Source organism: Bos javanicus, chromosome 19 (assembly GCF_032452875.1).
Source record: "Bos javanicus breed banteng chromosome 19, ARS-OSU_banteng_1.0, whole genome shotgun sequence".
NCBI classification, from domain to species: Eukaryota; Metazoa; Chordata; class Mammalia; order Artiodactyla; family Bovidae; genus Bos; species Bos javanicus.
Window position 1 is genome coordinate 23,342,569 of NC_083886.1, and position 16,875 is coordinate 23,359,443.

The 16,875-nt window shown below is 53.7% G+C and overlaps 1 protein-coding gene across 1 annotated transcript in view; it reads left to right on the forward strand.

Moving 5' to 3' along the window:
- NXN (nucleoredoxin) overlaps positions 1 to 15,502 on the forward strand; it is a 162,661-nt gene extending 147,159 nt beyond the window's left edge. The window contains exons 6-8 of the mRNA XM_061389536.1: positions 8,710 to 8,889; positions 10,641 to 10,765; positions 13,883 to 15,502. Coding sequence (XP_061245520.1) covers positions 8,710 to 8,889; positions 10,641 to 10,765; positions 13,883 to 14,065 — 488 coding nt within the window. The 3' untranslated portion in view covers positions 14,066 to 15,502. The remainder of the gene's footprint in view (positions 1 to 8,709; positions 8,890 to 10,640; positions 10,766 to 13,882) is intronic.
- Positions 15,503 to 16,875: the final 1,373 nt, after the last annotated feature.

The following is a 16,875-nucleotide window of genomic DNA, read 5'->3' on the forward strand; positions in this document are numbered from 1 at the left end:
CAAGCAGGGCCTTACAGAATGTCTGGGATTTAGGTAGAGGGCTTGGGACATTCCAGGCCAAAGGCCAGAGCAAGATGTCCATGGTGTACTATATAGGGAGACTGAGTGATAAGGCCGGTGAGCACCAGGCTGTGGTCCTTGAACTTGGCCCTTTGGACTTTGGAGCTTTTGGAAAATTTTAATTAAAGGAAAATCAGTGCAGTAGAGACATTTAAGCTAGACTGGAAGAGAAATCCCAGAGGCACATTGTTTGTTGGCGTTGTTCAGTCGGTCAGTCGTATCCAACTCTTTGCAACCCCATGGGCTGCAGCACACCAGGCTTCCCTGTCCTCCACTATCTTCTGGAGTTTTCCCAAGTTCATGTCCATTGAGTTAGTTATGCTGTCTAACCATCTGGTCCTCTGCCACCCTCTTCTCCTTTTGCCTTCAATCTTTCCCAGTATCAGGGTCTTTTCTAATGAATTGGCTCTTTGCACCAGGTGGCCAAAGTATTGGAGCTTCAGCATCAGTCAGTCCTTCCAATGAATATTCAGGGTTGATTTCCTTCAGGATCAACTGGTTTGCTCTCCTTGCAGTTCCAGGGACTCTCAAGAGTCTCATTATCCCCTGGGGCACGTTATCCCCTGGGATTTCTAATGAATTCTTTGTGCTCCCACTGCGGCCAGGCCTTAGGCTGTGGCTCGTGACAGGCCTGCCTGTGGGGAGAGAGAGGCCGCTCCCTCGGGCTCCAGGGTCAGCGGACCTAAGAGGATGCAGGCAGCCTCTGCATCCCCGTGTCTAGCTCTAGCCTCACAGGGTCGCTTTCGCTTCATGGCATTTTTGGGGTCCCCTGAACATTAAGGGTCCGGTAGCTTAGTAGAAGCGCATGTTGTTAGTACAGTCTTGTGCTGCTTCTTCCTGTGATCTTACCAGTCAACATTCCACTGCCTTTGACTACCAAAATACAAGATTAAAATATAGATATACTTCTCTACTTCATATAGATATATAGAAGAGAAAATCCATGACTTGTTCTAGGGGTCTTGGGGATGGGGTTACTGAGAAGATGCCTTTGCACCCTTGCACAGGCTGGCCCACGAACAGAGTAACAGGGATGTGGAGGGGTGATTGGCTGGGGACCTGAGGTCCCAGGGCCATCACTTTCCTCCCTGTTGGCATCTCCCATGGCCCAGACTACCCCCCGACCCTGGATGTGTGTCTCTCTCCTTAGCAGCCCTGCTTTAGTGGGGGTGCGGAATCCTCCTGAACTCCCTGTCTCCCTCCTCTCCGCCATGGAACCATCTGTTACATCATCAAGTCTGTAACTTGGAGTGTCTGTGCATCTGCCCATCTCCTTTCTTCTTTCTTGCTCCATTACAGCTCCCATGTCCTCTCCAGGTGCCTCACCCTCCCGGCACCTCCACTGTTCACCGACCTGGAAGCTCTCTGCACCCCATCACTGAGGGGCCTTTATGGAGGTCTCACTATGTAGGCATGAGTGCTTAAATCACTGGCCATCAGTGATTCACTCAACCTCCAGCTCTTCTCCCTTCCCCAGATGTTGAGGTCCGGGGGTGGATCTTAAAATTCCAACCTTCTAACCACGTCTCTCTGGTGACCCACACCCATCATCTTAGCATCCCAAAAGAGGCTTTTACTCCTTCGATTGGAAGGGTCTTGGAAACTCTTGTGTCAGGATCTGGGACTAAGACCAAATAGTATAACAAAAGATGTTCCTATCACCCCTTTCATTCAGGAAATCGTAAGAGTCTTAGCTCTGTTCCAGGAACTGGGGGTGAAGGCCAGATATACACGCCTTATTATGTTGCAGTATCACAATGTACACAATCCATACCATACACCATGCACGCACAGAGTCCTTGGAGAGTCCCGCCGCCTGTCTGGCTCGGCAGATCCACGGGGCTGTATCTGGGAGAGCTCGAGCTCCCTGCTTGACTCTGTCCTCAGCTCTCACCCCACTTGCTGTGTCCTCCTGGACGTCTTGATGAGGATTCTTTCACAGCGTGGAGTCGGGTATCTTCCACTGCCTGAACCCAAGCCGAACCGCCTCCACCTGGCCTGTCTTCGTGCCCGGCAGTGCGCAGATGACTTGATCGGATTGTCACTTTGTACATTGAGGCCCACAAGGGCAGAGCTCCCCTGTGTCACCCGGACAGGCTCAGACTGTGCAGGAGAACCCAGAATCCTCTGGGCGCCTCGGGAGCTGGGCTCGGAGCACCCCTGGATTCTGAGTGTCCCCCAGCGTCCCAAGGAGGCCTTGCACAAGATGCTGCGACTTCATTCAGGTGTCCATCCAGGTGGTGCAGGGAGGGTCTGGGACTTGAGGAGGCGTCTGCTCCTGGGCTGGGTGCTGTTCCCTCGAGTGATCTAGCCTCAGCTCTGGCTGCCTGAGTTCACCAAGGCCTGGCATGTGGCCTCCACCCGCTTCCTTTGCTTGGGGAGCAGTGGGGTTGGCTTCCCTCCTCCCGGCATTTTGTGCAGACCGGGGAATTTGTAGCCCTATAAGCTGTTGACAAATGCGTTTCTAAGGAAAGGGTTTGGACACACTTGGCGAAAGGCAAATCCCATTAGCCATTGTCTAACGCTGGCTGTTGAGAACACCGTGTTCTCTGCAGGGAGGCTCGGAGTGCATTCTCTCCTGGGTTAGGGGCCTTCGCTGGCTTTGTTTTCTCCCCTCCCCTTCCCGCTTTGGGGCCAGTGGACAGGGCCCAAGCAAGCCCTGGAGGCACTGCCGTGAGGCCTTCGCTCTCCCAGCACCTGTTTTTCTTCTGTTTCTCTCCTGCCCTCTTGTTCCTTACCCTCATCCTCTAGCTTTCCTCTCCTTTTCCCTTTTCCCCACCTTCCTCATCCACTCCCTGCCCTTCTCCTCTCTCTCTCCCTTCTGAGCCCCTTTTTGAAAAATGGATGTGAGGCAGTGTCTATTTTCTATAGAAATGAAACACTCAGCCGTAGTGGTTTTCTTTTTTATTATTTATTTAATTTTTGGCCGTCCTGGGTCTCCGTTGCCTCGCAGGCTTTTCTCTAGTTGCGGCGAGCGGGGGCTCCTCTTCGTTGCAGCGAGCAGGCTTCTCCTTGCAGTGGAGTCTCTTGTTGCGGAGCATGGGCTCTAGGGTGCTCGGGCTCCAGTAGTTGCAGCACGAAGTCTCAGGAGTTGCAGCGTGTGGGCTCTAGAGCACAGGCTCAATAGTTGTGGTGCACAGGCTTAGTTGATCTGTGGCATGTGGGATCTTTCTTGGTCAGGGATTGAACCCATGTCTCCTGCATCGGCAGGCAGATTCTTTACTACTGAGCCACCAGGGAAGTCCTCATTGTGGTTTTCAATGAACCGAGGATAAGGGGCTGACACTGCTGTATTTGTAGGCAAGTCTCAGGATTTAAAGGGCTGGTGCAGGCTGCCTGGAGCTGCCCCCTGGGCCTGGGGAGGGTGGCTGGGGGCTGCCTCGGGGCCTCCAGAGCAGCCTCAGTGCTCTCCTCTGCTCATCTTGTTTCATTTTGAGAACATAAAAAAAGAAAAACCAGGGAAGGACAAAGAATAATATAACAAACACCCCTGGGGCCACCACCTAGAATTGACACCTTTGCTTCCAATATTTAGTATAGAAATGAATGGGAGCTTTAAACAGACACCAAGCTGGGTTCCCTCCACTCCTCCTCGGAGCCCCTTCCTTCTCCCCGGGGTGCTGGGGGTGCCCAGCAGTGACCCTACCACCCATTCAGTGTGAGTCTTCTTCAAATGCTTGCTCTGTGGCTGTGAATCCATGAGTAATGTAAGGTTGTGCTGGCTGTGTTTGTAGAAGTGTACTTAAGTGCTGACATGCTGTAATAGCGTTCTGCAGCTTGCTTTTCTCACTAAACATTATGTCTTTGAGATTCATCCCTGTTGATATTTACATCTGGTTCATTTCAGTGCCATGAAGTGCTTTGTTGTACTACAGCCTGTTTATCTGTTTATCAGTTCCACTGTTGGTGGATATTTGGTTGTTTCTGGTTTTTCTATAAGAATGCTGCCATTTTAAATGTCTTCTTCGGGACTTCCCTGGCAGTCCAGTGGTTAAGACTCTGCACTTTCCCTGTAGAGGGCATGGGTTTGATCCCTAGTTGGGGAACTAAGATCTTGCCTGCCTTGTGGTGGCGCCAAAAAAAAGGTCTTTGTGCCTCCTGGCATGGCCACATGGGCCTTCTGGCCAAGTTCAAGTGAGCCTAATCCCTTTGACCTCCCTTGGGTTTTTCTGAGCTTCACCTCCCAAACTAGCTGCCTTCTTCCTTTCCTTATTAGCTCTCCCAGCAGGGGAAGATTTCGGGGAGCAGGAGAGAGAAGAGGGATGTGATGAATGGAATGGGTGGTGGATGTGGCCAAAGCATGGTCTGTATTTGTCATCCCACCCCTACTGCCCCTCAGTTCTTATTTGATTTTTATTTAACTTGAATGAATTTATCATAAGACAGTTTAAGAAAAATGTATATCTATCTCACCCGCATTCCTGCCTTCCTCACACAACTGTTTTCACTTTTCTGGGTCCCTTTTGGTCTCTGTCTACAAGCATATTTCTGCACAGTTGTAATTGTACACATAGCACTGTGTATTCTGTATTTTCGATTTAACCACATATTACAAACATTTTCCATCCTGCTACAGTCTTCATGATGACCGTGTATTTCCATGATCATGTACCTTTTGTCCTGCCACGTGCCCTAACCTGCTCTATCCTGTCCTGGGGCCTGCCTTTCCTTGCCTTTCTCTTCCCCAGTCCCAGCAATCTTTGTGCTCACACGGTCATCTAGCAGCAGAGAAACAGCCCTGCCCGGCTCCTCTCCCACCCGCCGACGGTGCTGCCCCCAGACCCACCACCTCCTTCGAAACTCCCTTTTTTGGCGATAGAAAAGCAGCCAAACGCAACCTGGGACAGTCTCAGTAGGTGCGACTTTGAGATTGTTTTACATAGTCACAAATCGGCTTCTCCAAGAGGAAACAGCATGGAGCCAGCTCCTTAGGCCTTTTCTTTCTTCTCTAGGTTTTCAGGGAGATGGTGAAGGGGATTCAGAGGCTCTGGCATGGTCTACCCGAGCTCCCCAGGGAGGCGCCTGGGGCCGAGGCCCTCTCTAGGAGTGTAGAGTATGTGTTCTACGCCCAGAGGTTGAACTTGGGGTGGTGCACGTAAGAGAGCACCGTCTGTAGACGTGGCAGCATCACGCCGGCCCTGGAGCCCGCCCTGTGGTGTTGATCTCCCTCTGTCTTCTGTTTCTTGAGCAAACTCCCTCCAGCCACCGTGGAGGTTCCCGTGTATATCACTAAAGCAAGTCTTCTCCTTTTACTTTTTTAACTTATTTTTATTTTTTGGCCGCACCGCACGGCTTGCAGAATCTTAGTTCCTCAACCAGGGACTGAACTGGGCCCTGACAGCGAAAGTGTGGAATCATAACCACTGGACCACCAGGGAAGTCCTCGGCACTGGTCTTCTATCCCTTCTCAAGAGCCAAATGATCAACCTAGGGACGACTAATAATAATAATAATAATAATGGACTTAGTTATAATGAGAGCTGATATATATAGAGTGCTTTGTGCCAGATATATCTGCTTTATGCCAGATATATCTGCTCAAAAGCATTTTCTGCTTGGCATCTTTTTACTCCTTCCTACACCCAAGTAAGATCGGAAACTCCCACTACCCCCATTTGACGGTGTGTAAATGAGGCTCTGAGCAAGTAAATGACTTGCCTGCATCTTCCTTGGAAGCCTCACTGTAGTCTCCCCGCCCCCGCCCCCACCCCCACCCCCCCGCACTGTCCTAGCTGGGAAACAAGTTCAAGAGAAGCAGAGATGAACTGTTCCCTTTTCATTCCCTTCAGAGAAGCCTCTTGCTGGTGTGGAAGTTATTTTGTACAAAGGCATCAATTAGAAATTTTCCATTTCCTTTAAGTTTCCCATTAGAGGCTCTGCCCTATTTTCTCCTTGGAAGTCTCTGCTTCGGGGAACCTGCTTCAAGGGACGGGGGAACAGGGAAGGCATGAGGGTCTGAATGGGGAAGCGAGTGAATGGGAGAGAAAGGGGAGAGGTGATCATATCTCAGCCTCCTTCCCCCACAGCCTCAGAGAAAAGGAAAGTGGGTGGTGCAGAAGGTATGGATGCAGGAACGTGCCCTGCCCTGCCCAGCTCCTCCTTGGGGATGACTGCCCTCCAACCCATGGTGCTGTGAGAGTCCCCGCCAGCAGACTGGCCTGGTAGAAAGAGCAGCAGTTTGCCAACAAGCAGATCAGGCTTTCTGTCCCAACTTGGCCACTTACTGGGCAGATGACCTTGGGTAGGCAACTTGACCATTGGCAGAAGGAGGATAATCTTACATCCCAGGGTGAGGTCCCCACACTGGGTGGAGCACTGAGCAGATGCCACGAGATTGAGCTTCCTTCTGGCTGGTTCATCCCCAGAGAGGTGTACACGCTTAGGGCTCTGGGGCCAAACTAACCCAAGATCCGGTCAGTGATGGGAAAGCAACTGGTGCTTGTCAATTCTTTTTCCCAGTCTATGTGCTCGAAATGGGCTTCTCTGGATTGAAATCTGTGGTCACTATACCGAGTCGCTTTCTGTTTGTGCTCCACAGTCAACCTAACCTTGTCATCTTGGGCTTAAAGCACCAAATACAAGGGGCCTTTACTTTTGCATAGCTGTTGGGGAGGGGTGGGGAGGGTCCAGGGGAACTGTCCCTCCATGGAATCGGCTGAGGAACCCCCAGTAGTCACCTGGGGGCTCGAGTCCCTGCCTTGCTGTCCTGGTGCCTCCCCCCCACCAGCAAGGACTGGAGACAGGCCTTAGCCATGGCAACAAAGAAGCCCATTAGTCACCTGGAGAAACCAAAGCCCCAAACCAGAAAGCAAGCCTCTCTGCCTTTGGATTTTACTTTCCCTCCCTTCTCCATCCTCTGTGCATGCCTGCCCGCCCGCCACAGACCTACCCAGCATCCCATGTCTGGGCTACAAACAAGCCTGCTGCTGTGTCTAATCATAGCAGTGGGCAGGAACCTGGTTTAACCCAACACTAGAAATTGCCCAATTTCAGAAACTGATTAAACAACTTTGCCAAAGCATTTTTGAGATGGGGCATGGCACTGGGAGGCGTTCATCTGCAGCCAGCTGGCCCTTCGTGTCATGGGCCCCAGCCCCAGGCCCCTACAGGCTGCTGACTCAAGCCCAGCCCCATCTGGGATAGGGAGACCCCTGATGTGAACCGCAGGTCTCTGGGAGATGCCGAGCAGATATGAGATGAGGCTGAAGATGCCCCGTGTCTCTTGTGCTCTGGGCGCATCCTAAAAGCCCCCAAAAGCGCCTGCTCTGGCCATGTGCATTTGTATGTGATGTGTGTGGTGGGAAAGGCAGTCCCTAGAGGGTGCTTCTCTCTGGATCTGCTCCCCAACATGCCAAGCCTCTCCTTCTCATAGGTGTGAACATAATGCACTCGTTTTTCCTTTTGAAGGCAGGTCCACCCCTGCATGCTTGCTGCCCCGGCCACCGCACAGGTTACAAAACACCATGGCTGTGTTTCTGGTACCTCAGCATCCCTCCCCCCTCCCACCCCCCACAGAGAAGAAAAATGTCAGTGAAGCAAACTACTGACTCAAAGCTGTAGAATCTATAAATATTAAATTGCTCTGGCTTTCCCTGGCCCATCTAGCTCCAGTCAGCTCCAGTGGGGAGGTGGCTGGTTACTGTAAGGAGGGGAGGGACCAGTGCGGAGACAACTGTCCTCAGAGGTCAAGGCCGAGGCTGCCTCCATGGGCTGAGGTCCCTGGCTGGAGGAGAAGCAGCAGAGAGTGGGGTGCAAGGAGCAGGGAGCTGGAAAACCCACATGCCCCTGTAACCCAGAAGGGGTCACCTCTGATTCTTCCATTTGAGGCTTTATGGTTGGAGGGAGACTGTGGTTTGTGGGGAGCTGGGTGTTGCATCTCTGACCCCAGCCCAGGACTCTCATGTGAGGGCAGCAGCACTGCCAGTATGTTCCCTCCAGGGACTGTTCCCCCAGAGCGGGCACTGGAACTGCCCCAGGCAGCGGGGCTGGAGATGGTGGCTAGCTGTCCTCTCCCATCTGCTGCCCCAGGCTCCTCCTACCACAGGCCCCCTGTGCTCCCCCGGGGGGGCCCTCCTGCTATGATCCGTGCTGGTCTATACACCCTTGCGTGTGCACTGCAAGGGAGTATGCGTTTATACCACCTGCTGAGGTTGAGACTTCCTGCAGGCGGGCGAGCAGCTCCTGTTTCTTGGGGACCTCATGTTGTTGCTCAGTTGTGTCCGACTCTTTGCGACCCCATGGGCTGCAGCACACCAGGCTTCCCTGTCCTTCACTATCTCCCGGAGTTTGTTCAAGCTCATGTCCATTGAGTTGATGATGTCATCCAACCTCTCTAGGCTTTCTCATTTTTCTTCTATGTACTGAGACCCAGGGCTGAAGTTCTTAAATACACAGCCTCGTTGATCCTCCCATAGTGGGGTAAGGTGGGAACTGCAGCGTGTTCACCACATGGCAGCGGAGGGTCTGAGGTCCAGAGGGAGGACGTGACTTGCTCGGGCTTCTGTGGAGAAGTCCCCTGCAGACCCAGAGGGGTTCCACGGCTCTTCTGAGGTGGAGCCCGGATTCCACTCGAGGACTAAACCGTGTCCGGGGGTGCTGTCCCATGGACTGTGGGGCCATAGCCAAGCTAGCTCGCTCGCTCTCTTGCAGGCATCCCCACGCTCATCGTGCTGGACCCGCAGGGGGAGGTGATCACGCGGCAGGGACGGGTGGAGGTGCTGAATGACGAGGACTGCAGGGGCTTCCCGTGGCACCCCAAGCCCGTGCTGGAGCTCTCCGACTCCAACGCCGTGCAGCTCAACGAGGGCCCCTGCCTCGTCCTGTTTGTAGGTAGGAAGCTCAGCTGAGGGCCCCAGGTGGAACAAGATGGGCAGAGCTCACTAGGGGGCCAGGGGGCTCTGTCCCTGCAGCTTCTTTCAGTCACCAGCAGCGCAGAGCCTGGGCCTTTGTCTCTGGCTGCCGTGCTTCTGACCCCGGTGATTTATTCATGCTTCTCCCCTGTGGCGGCTGTGCAGGGAGCTGCTGCTCTGCTTTCCTTCTAGCTGCTCCCGGCCACCAGCTGGGAAGAAGAGGTCAGGCCGGGAGGAAGCCCTCGGCCCGCTGATGAACAGACCCATTGTTGGAGGCGGGGCTGCTGCACAGAAGCTGCGGGAGGATGAGGGGGTTGGGTGGGGCTGGGCCCCCTCAGGCCAGGGTTCACCCCCAGCTGCTGCTGCTTCTTTCCTGTGCTCTGAGGAGCTGCCCCAGGGTGGCATCTCTGGGGCTGAGAACCCCTCTGTCTCCCTGCCTCTCCCTCTCGTGCTCAGTGTGTGACCAGTCTGCCCTGCAGGAAGACACAGGAATACCTGCGGCAGGCTCCCAGCAGGCCCGTAGGGTGACCCCTGGTTCCTTCTGCAAACGGAGTAACTGCTGGCCAAGGGCCATCTCACCCTCTGCCTTAGGTCTCATTGCTCGGTTCCACTTAAGTCTGGGTACCAGGATCATGGCCGAGCTGCTGCCACCTGTAGTGAAGGGGCTGGAGAATGTGTGTAGCATCCAACCCCCATTCTCTGGAAGTCTGGTTTGGGGTCCCCCAGGTGGGGAGCCCATATGTGGACTGGAGGGAATCCTGGCTTGCAGGCTGGCCTTGTACTTGGAGGACAGTGGCCCTGGGAAGGGATGGCCTTAGGGACCCATTCCCCTTGGGGCTTTACTGCGTGCTGCAGGCTCACACGCCCCCAGCCTGGAGCCTGGGAAGCTTTTATGAAGGAGGGACAATTGGGAACATCACTGGCCATCTGTAGATGTGGAAACAGGGTCCCAGGGAGGCAAAGCAAGTTTCCAGCATCACCAAGCTAATCAGAGGTGAATCTAGAGTGTATGTGGCTGAGCCTGCACACTGGGCCTCCTGGGAGGACTTCTGGGTGAAGGTCCTCTGCAGGCACCTGTCCCCCCTCCCCTGCTTTGCACTGGGTCTCGGTTCCGGGGTTCAGCAGGGGTGAGGTGCTCCCATGCTGCTACTTCACTGGAAGCAAGAGATGCCCAAAGGGGGTTCTGGGAGCCTGGATGGGGGTTCCCTACAGTCAGCCTGTCCCCTCCCAGGCAAGTCCCACTGCCAGCTATGAAGTTGGCATGCCAGTGCCCTGGTGCTTCCCAGCTGCCACCAAAGCTGATGATCAGACCGCAGTCCTGACCCACCACCATTAGGAAGTCAGGGATCCAAGGACAGAGCATCTTATTCTGTGATGGAGAGAAGAGCACCAGGGCCTCAGGTTCTGGCTTAGTAGAGGCTCAGCTTCCAAGGTGGGTTTGTGAGGAGTTCAGTGAACAGGATTTCATTTGCCTGGGCATTAGTGCTAGATGGTGAAGTGAGTTCTTCCTGGGGGCATGATGCAGAACAGCCTGCCTGCGAGAACAGTGAGGAAACTGGCCTGTGCCTGGGGACACACCCTCTTGCATCCAGGAGGCGAGGTCAGTGTCCCAGGGCAGGCTTTGCTTCCATTCAGGGCCGCCCAGATGGGCATGTGGGGCCTGGACCTGGGCACCACTCCATCTGATTGACAAGCCAGTGCTGCTTTGTGTCTTTCTCTCCCTTGTCACAGATTCTGAGGATGACGGCGAGTCGGAGGCGGCCAAGCAGCTGATCCAGCCAATAGCTGAGAAGATCATTGCCAAGTACAAAGCCAAAGAGGAGGAGGCGCCGCTCCTGTTCTTTGTGGCGGGGGAGGTGAGTGCTGCCGGGGCCCCCCGGGCTGGCTCCACTGGCAGACCTTTAGAACACGAGCGATGTAGCCCTTGGGGATGTCTGAAGGGGCCCGGGCTTCTGGGGTAATGGTGCTTCTACAAGAGCCCACAGACAAATGGAGCACGAAAAGGTGTCATCAGTCAAGGAAAACCAGTTCCGGCCCTTGCTGCCTCCTTCTTCCCATCTCTTACCCAGCAGTCCCCGGGCAGCAGGGGGCCCTCCTAGAACAGAAGCTCCCTCTTGCACCCACCCCGGCTGCTAGGGAGCCACAAAGATAGTGGACAGCACTTACTCCTTCCGGGCTGGGTCCCAGCCAGGCTCTTGATGCTTTACAAAGAGACTGTTTGGTTAGTCTTCGGACACCCCTCCGCCCAAGGGACCTTTTCCCATCACCGAACGCTGATGGGGATTGGACTATCACTCCGACCTGCAGTTACCCCGCCAGCCCAGGGAGAATGCTGACGTTCCTAGCATTCCTGCCTCTTCCACCCCAGGCCTGTCCCTAGAAGGCCTCCAGCTGGTAGGGGAGTGGCTCCCAAGGTAGGGGAGCCTGGGTCCCGCAGACGCGGAATCTCTGAGATCACGTAGGTTGCGCAGCCACGCGCAGCTGCCTCTCCCCACCCAGGCACTGGCCTCAGTCGGTTATTGACAGACACACATTTTGAAGCCAGTGCGCCCCTCCCCGACCCCGCTCCACCCGCCCTCCTTGCTCCCATCTGTACCTCTAGTCGGTCCGAGCCCTGTGCTCATTTCACGCTGTGTTTGGATCCCAGGGGTGGCCAGACACCCTGAACCACCCATTCATCACCTCAATAGCCGCCCCTGCCCGGTGGGCCCCTGGAAGACAGCTGGAGTCACCCTGCCTAGCCGTGGGGTGGAAGGGACAAAGCCGGTTCACAGGGCCCTGCCTTGGGCTACACAGCCCACTCCACACAAAGCACAAATGGAAGCCGCACTGAATGTATTAAACTCTAACCCCTTCGACCAGAACAGCGGCTTGGAGAGAAAGATGGGCTCAGGAGAGGGAAAGGGCTGAGCCAGGGTGGAGCGGGGCTGCAAGGCTCCAGTGGCCGCCCTAGAAACAAGGCCAAAAAGGAGCGCTGGCAGGTTTCCTATAGGCCCGGCCAGGCCAGGTGCCGCACCTGCACCACCCACGTGCTCGTCGCCTACCCATCCTTAGGGGTTCACAGATGAGGAAAGTGAGGCTAGGAGAGGGTAAGGCTGCTTCGAGGCTGGCCTGGCAGGGCTGTGTGCCCAGGCTGGCTCACTCTCCCAGAGCCCCATGTGAGCCATTATTGAATCCCTTTTATAGGATTTATGAGACCTGGCCTCTGAGAGGTTTCTTGCCAAAGCCTCACATTAAGTAGGTGGCAGAGAGAGGAGTGAATGTGAGATCAGGAGTGACTCTGGAAACAAGCTCTCACTCCCTCTGTCCACCGGGTCCCGTACAGGGCTGGGCCAGCCTGGACCAGGATGTTAAGGCAGAGGCCCCGGGGTATAGGGGCATCCACTACTCCAACTCCACACCCCCCACCTAACCTTCTCTTCTCTGAACCCGGGCTCCTGGCCTTGGCAACTCTCTTGGCCAGTTCTCTAACCTCAGAAGCAAGACAGTGGGAAAGGAAGTGGGCACAGGGCGCTGGAACCGTCAGGCACCACCTGGGTGCCTCTGAGCCCAGGACTCCAGCCCTTCACAGTCAGCCTGTGGCTGGGGCCTTTGTCTTGATCCCATCCTCACCCACAGACAGAAGTTGTCCTTTCCCGAGCCTCAAAAGACATTAAAATTCATCTCCCCATGTTTGCTCAGAAGGAAGGGAGGCAGCAGGCACTGAGCTTGGCTTTCTAATGGGAGTTGGATGCATGGGATTTGTCCAGGTCTCTCCCCTCTGTTTATCATGAAGATTGTTTATTAACCCAAATGGAGGGCCTGAATTGGGTGAACATTGCCAGAGATGCTGAATCACCCGGCATTGCTGGGAAGTGCGTGCTGTTTGTTGGGTGGAGGAAAAAAAGACGATCACTTATCTTTCCTAAGAAATTGCCCTTTTAGAAAGAAACGTTTTTTGTCTCAGAAACTGCTTGCCAGCCTTTAAGGCCCAGAATACTCTGAGCTCTTTTTCTGCAGGTCTTCTCATTCAGTGGAGAATTTTGCACATTTTATAGTGAAACAACCTGGGGATGGGTATAGAGCGTCCATTTCCTGTTAACAGCAGCATGAAAAGTAACCTCAGATGGCTGTGTGTATGCATGCTCAACCCTATTCAACTCTTTGCATCCTCAGGGACTGTAGCCTGCTAGGCTCCTCTGTCCATGGGATTTTCCAGGCAAGAATACTGGAGTCGTTTGCCATTCCCTTCTCCAGGGGACCTTCCTGACTCAGGGATTGAACCCAGGTCTCCAGCATTGGCAGGCGGATTCTTTAACATGAAGCCACCTGGGGAAGCCCAATCTCAGATGGCTGCCCCCTTACAAATCTTTCTGTCTTTGGATTTCTGTTTGCCTTTATATTTACTAAAGGTATACCTCATACTAGAGAAATTTATCAGGACAGTCACTGGGAACCTACGATTACTACAGTAATGGTGTAAAACCTCAGTAGTACTTCAGAGGCCTGGGCTTCTGAACTGGTTGTGCAACTCCTGCCCACCCCCTACAGCTGTGGGGATGGGGGTCGGGGGTAGGGGGACTGAGCTGTTTTGTTAAAAACATTCTGAAGCCGAAGTCCAGATAGCCCTCTGCCCACAGTGGGCCTGCAGATAATTGAGAGTGGGTTGCAAAAGTAAGTAATCAAAAGACATCCCATTTTTACAAGTTAAAGTTGCTTTCATGCTAATAAAGCAAGATGACTTGCCTGGGGTTTGAGCTGATGGAGAGAGTGAATTTGATGAACTAGCTCCCCCTCGCCCTGGTAGGGCAGGGTCCCCTGCTCCCCCTCTCCATGCTCCCCATTCTGAAAGCCCATCTTGCCTGGAGGTCAGGGCTCTCCAGGATGGTGGGGTGGGGTTCCACTCCATGGTGTCTGGGGAGTCCGGGCCCACGGGATTCTCTACCCTCTTTCTTGACAACTCATTGGTTTTCTTCCCCTCTGGTGACTTCCAGGATGACATGACTGACTCCCTGCGAGATTACACCAACCTGCCCGAGGCTGCCCCTTTACTCACCATTCTGGACATGTCAGCCCGGGCCAAGTACGTGATGGACGTGGAGGAGATCACCCCCGCCATTGTGGAGGCCTTTGTGAATGACTTCCTAGCAGAAAAGCTCAAACCAGAGCCCATCTAGTGGGGCCCCAGCTTCCCGGGACCTTATTTAAAACTCATTGTTCTCCTCCCCCTCCCCCCTCTTCCCGTCACCCTTGGACTTTTCCAGAGTGTTCCGAATCACACAACCCAAGTGTCCAACCTCTCTGTGGTGCCTTGTTTTCTGCATTAACTCCTCAGCTAGCACCCTAGGGTGCACATACTCTCCAGCAGCAGAAGAAACCACCGTGTTTGGAGACTCTATTCGGGGATTCGTGGGGCTGGCATAACCGGCCAGAATGAGGGCTGCGGCGCGCTCTTGGTCGCTGGCTCTGGGTGAGGTATTTCGCGCGCCCCCGGGTGTTCTAACGCCGAGTGGGCACAGACCTTGGGTGCGCCGGCTCTGCCGCGGGTGCTAGAGCGCATGCGCAGAGCCCCAGCGGCTCAGAGCCACGCGGGCGCTCAGGTGGAGCCGGGTGGGGGCACGGCCCTGGAGGTCTTGGTGCAGAACTTCTGCCTGCCAAGACAGCCTTTCCTCAGTGACTTGGTCTGTCTTGATCTGAGGAGAAAAACACCAGCTTGTCAGTCGGTATCTTGGGCAAGGGAGGAGCTCCAGCTGTCAAAGGTAACTTGTGTTCTTTTCTGATGAGAAAGAGTAGCTACGGTAATGGTTCACGGAGTAATTGCTTACTTTGATGGAGCACCTCCCATGTGATAAGAAAGAGCTGCTTCTTCCTTCCTTCGAGCTCTTTCTCCCTTGATCTTGACCTTCCCCCAGTTTCTGCCTTCTCAAATGGACAGCCCCTCCCATTTTAGAATGTTGTTAGTAAGTTCTCCCCTCTGGCCATCTTCCCAAGAAGAGGCAGTGACGGACCTGCATTGCCAGAAGAGCACTGTGCCCCCAGCACCCTGTGGCTCTGGGCCTGAGGCCCCTGGAGCCTCTGCCCACCCTTGGTTACCCCTGCGTTCCCTTTTCTTCTCAAAGCAGAACTTTTAAAAAGAGACAAGGAGTTGCCAGAAGCCTAGCTTTTCCCTAAGAACCTGCAGAAAGGGCTGTGCCCTAGGGAGTGCAGGCTGAGGACAGGTCAGCTAAAAATGGGCCCTGTGTTGGCTCTGCTGGGCCCAGCTCAGCTCCTTCTTTGGGCTGAACTAACCACAGAAAGGAAACTAGCAGCTGTGCTCTTAGGATTTGGGGTAGAAGGCTTCCCCGGGTTTCAGCCTATCTCAATCAGGTGTCAGGGCCTTTCGGATCATCTCAGGCCTCACCTCTGGCTCCACTCACAGCCAACCAAGACCGTTTATTTGGAAAACCCAGCCCCTTCCAATTAGCTGTTGACAGCATTGCTTCTTGCTGAGTGGGATTGTTTGTTTGTAGTTCAGATGGACAAGTTGAGTTGGTCATTAGACTATTACTGTTGCCAGCCTGAAATGCAATCACCTAGTAAGAAATAAAACAGGCATCTCTGGACGTTATCAACCATTTGGCCTTTCCTGTCCTTCATAACAAAAATCTTCTGGCTAGTACTGTGCTCCATGGGGTGGGCAGTGAGGGCATGGGTGGCACATACAAGATCCTCTTGACTTTCACCAGGTACTTGGCAGCTGTGCTTCAGGATTTTTGAGAACCAAGCCCTAACATGGTCATCTGTCGAATCCTTCAGAAGCCAGGATGCTCGTTTGGATGAGAGTGCCAGAGGCAGATCCCTGCTGGAGCGCTGGCCGCCATCGCTTGGGGTTTGACTTGCCATGGCAGGGGGTGGAGTCTCAGATGACAGGCATCCTTGTGAACTCATGCTCATTCCCCCTCCACAAGGGAACATGTGCTCAGAGAGCCTGAGAAGGCCAGTTGGAGAAACACAAGGAGTCCCACAGGGGTCCTCCTGTGAAGAATGAGGTTGGAGACCCTCAAACCTGGCTCTGTACAACCCCCTAGGACTAGGGGCTGCTCCAGGAGACCTGCCAGTGTCTCCCTGGGGAGGTAGGAGGGTGGAGACAAGATGAGGTCAACCTCACTTGGAGGATAGTTGGGATTTCTGTCTGTGCCCTGTACCATGATGGCCTTGGAGGAAAGGTGGTCTCTCTCAGCAGCTACTTATTTTCTGAGGCAAAAGGAACAAAATCCAGTGAGGAGTCCTCATAAGTAACTGCAGCAGAAAAATGAGGTCATCTATGATCCTTCTATGCCCATACAGGGCCAGCTGAACTACTTGCCACTAATGTCAACTGGACCCACGACACCAGAATTCCCCTCTTGAAGGGGGTGTGGAGGTTAAGATCAGTGGGAAATTTTACTAAAAAGGTACGCCTGGTTTATACAGTGGCAACTTTGGGGGGAAATGCCAGGGGAGAGTCACTTCGCCAGTGAAGAATCTCTATAGTGCAAGATGCTAGAGATCTTAAAGGGAAGAATCTCTATAGTGCAAGATGCTAGAGATCTTAAAGGTTATTGATGCAGACGAAGTGGGTGGCTTCTTAATTCCTACTAAGCAGCTCCAAAATACCTTAAAATTCTGGTCGCTAATTAGAAGCAGGTTAAAACACCAGCTGTGACATATTCAAGGGCTTCCGCCAGCAGCAAAGGAAACCGGGCCCTGCAGCTTGGGACAGGATGGTGGCTGTAAATATGCCACCCTGGGGTTACAAGTCTCTGGTCACCACAATGACTTCCAGATCTGATTCTACCCTTTTTTTTTTTTTTTAATGGAGTTGAGATCTTTTTTTTTAAAACCCATCTTCAACAGTAAAGATCTCCTTATGAAAAAAAGAAAGGTATGTTTGGGGGATAGGTATTTATGTGTTAGTCACTCAGTCGTGGTGGACTCTGTGACCCCATGGACTGTAGTCCACCAGACT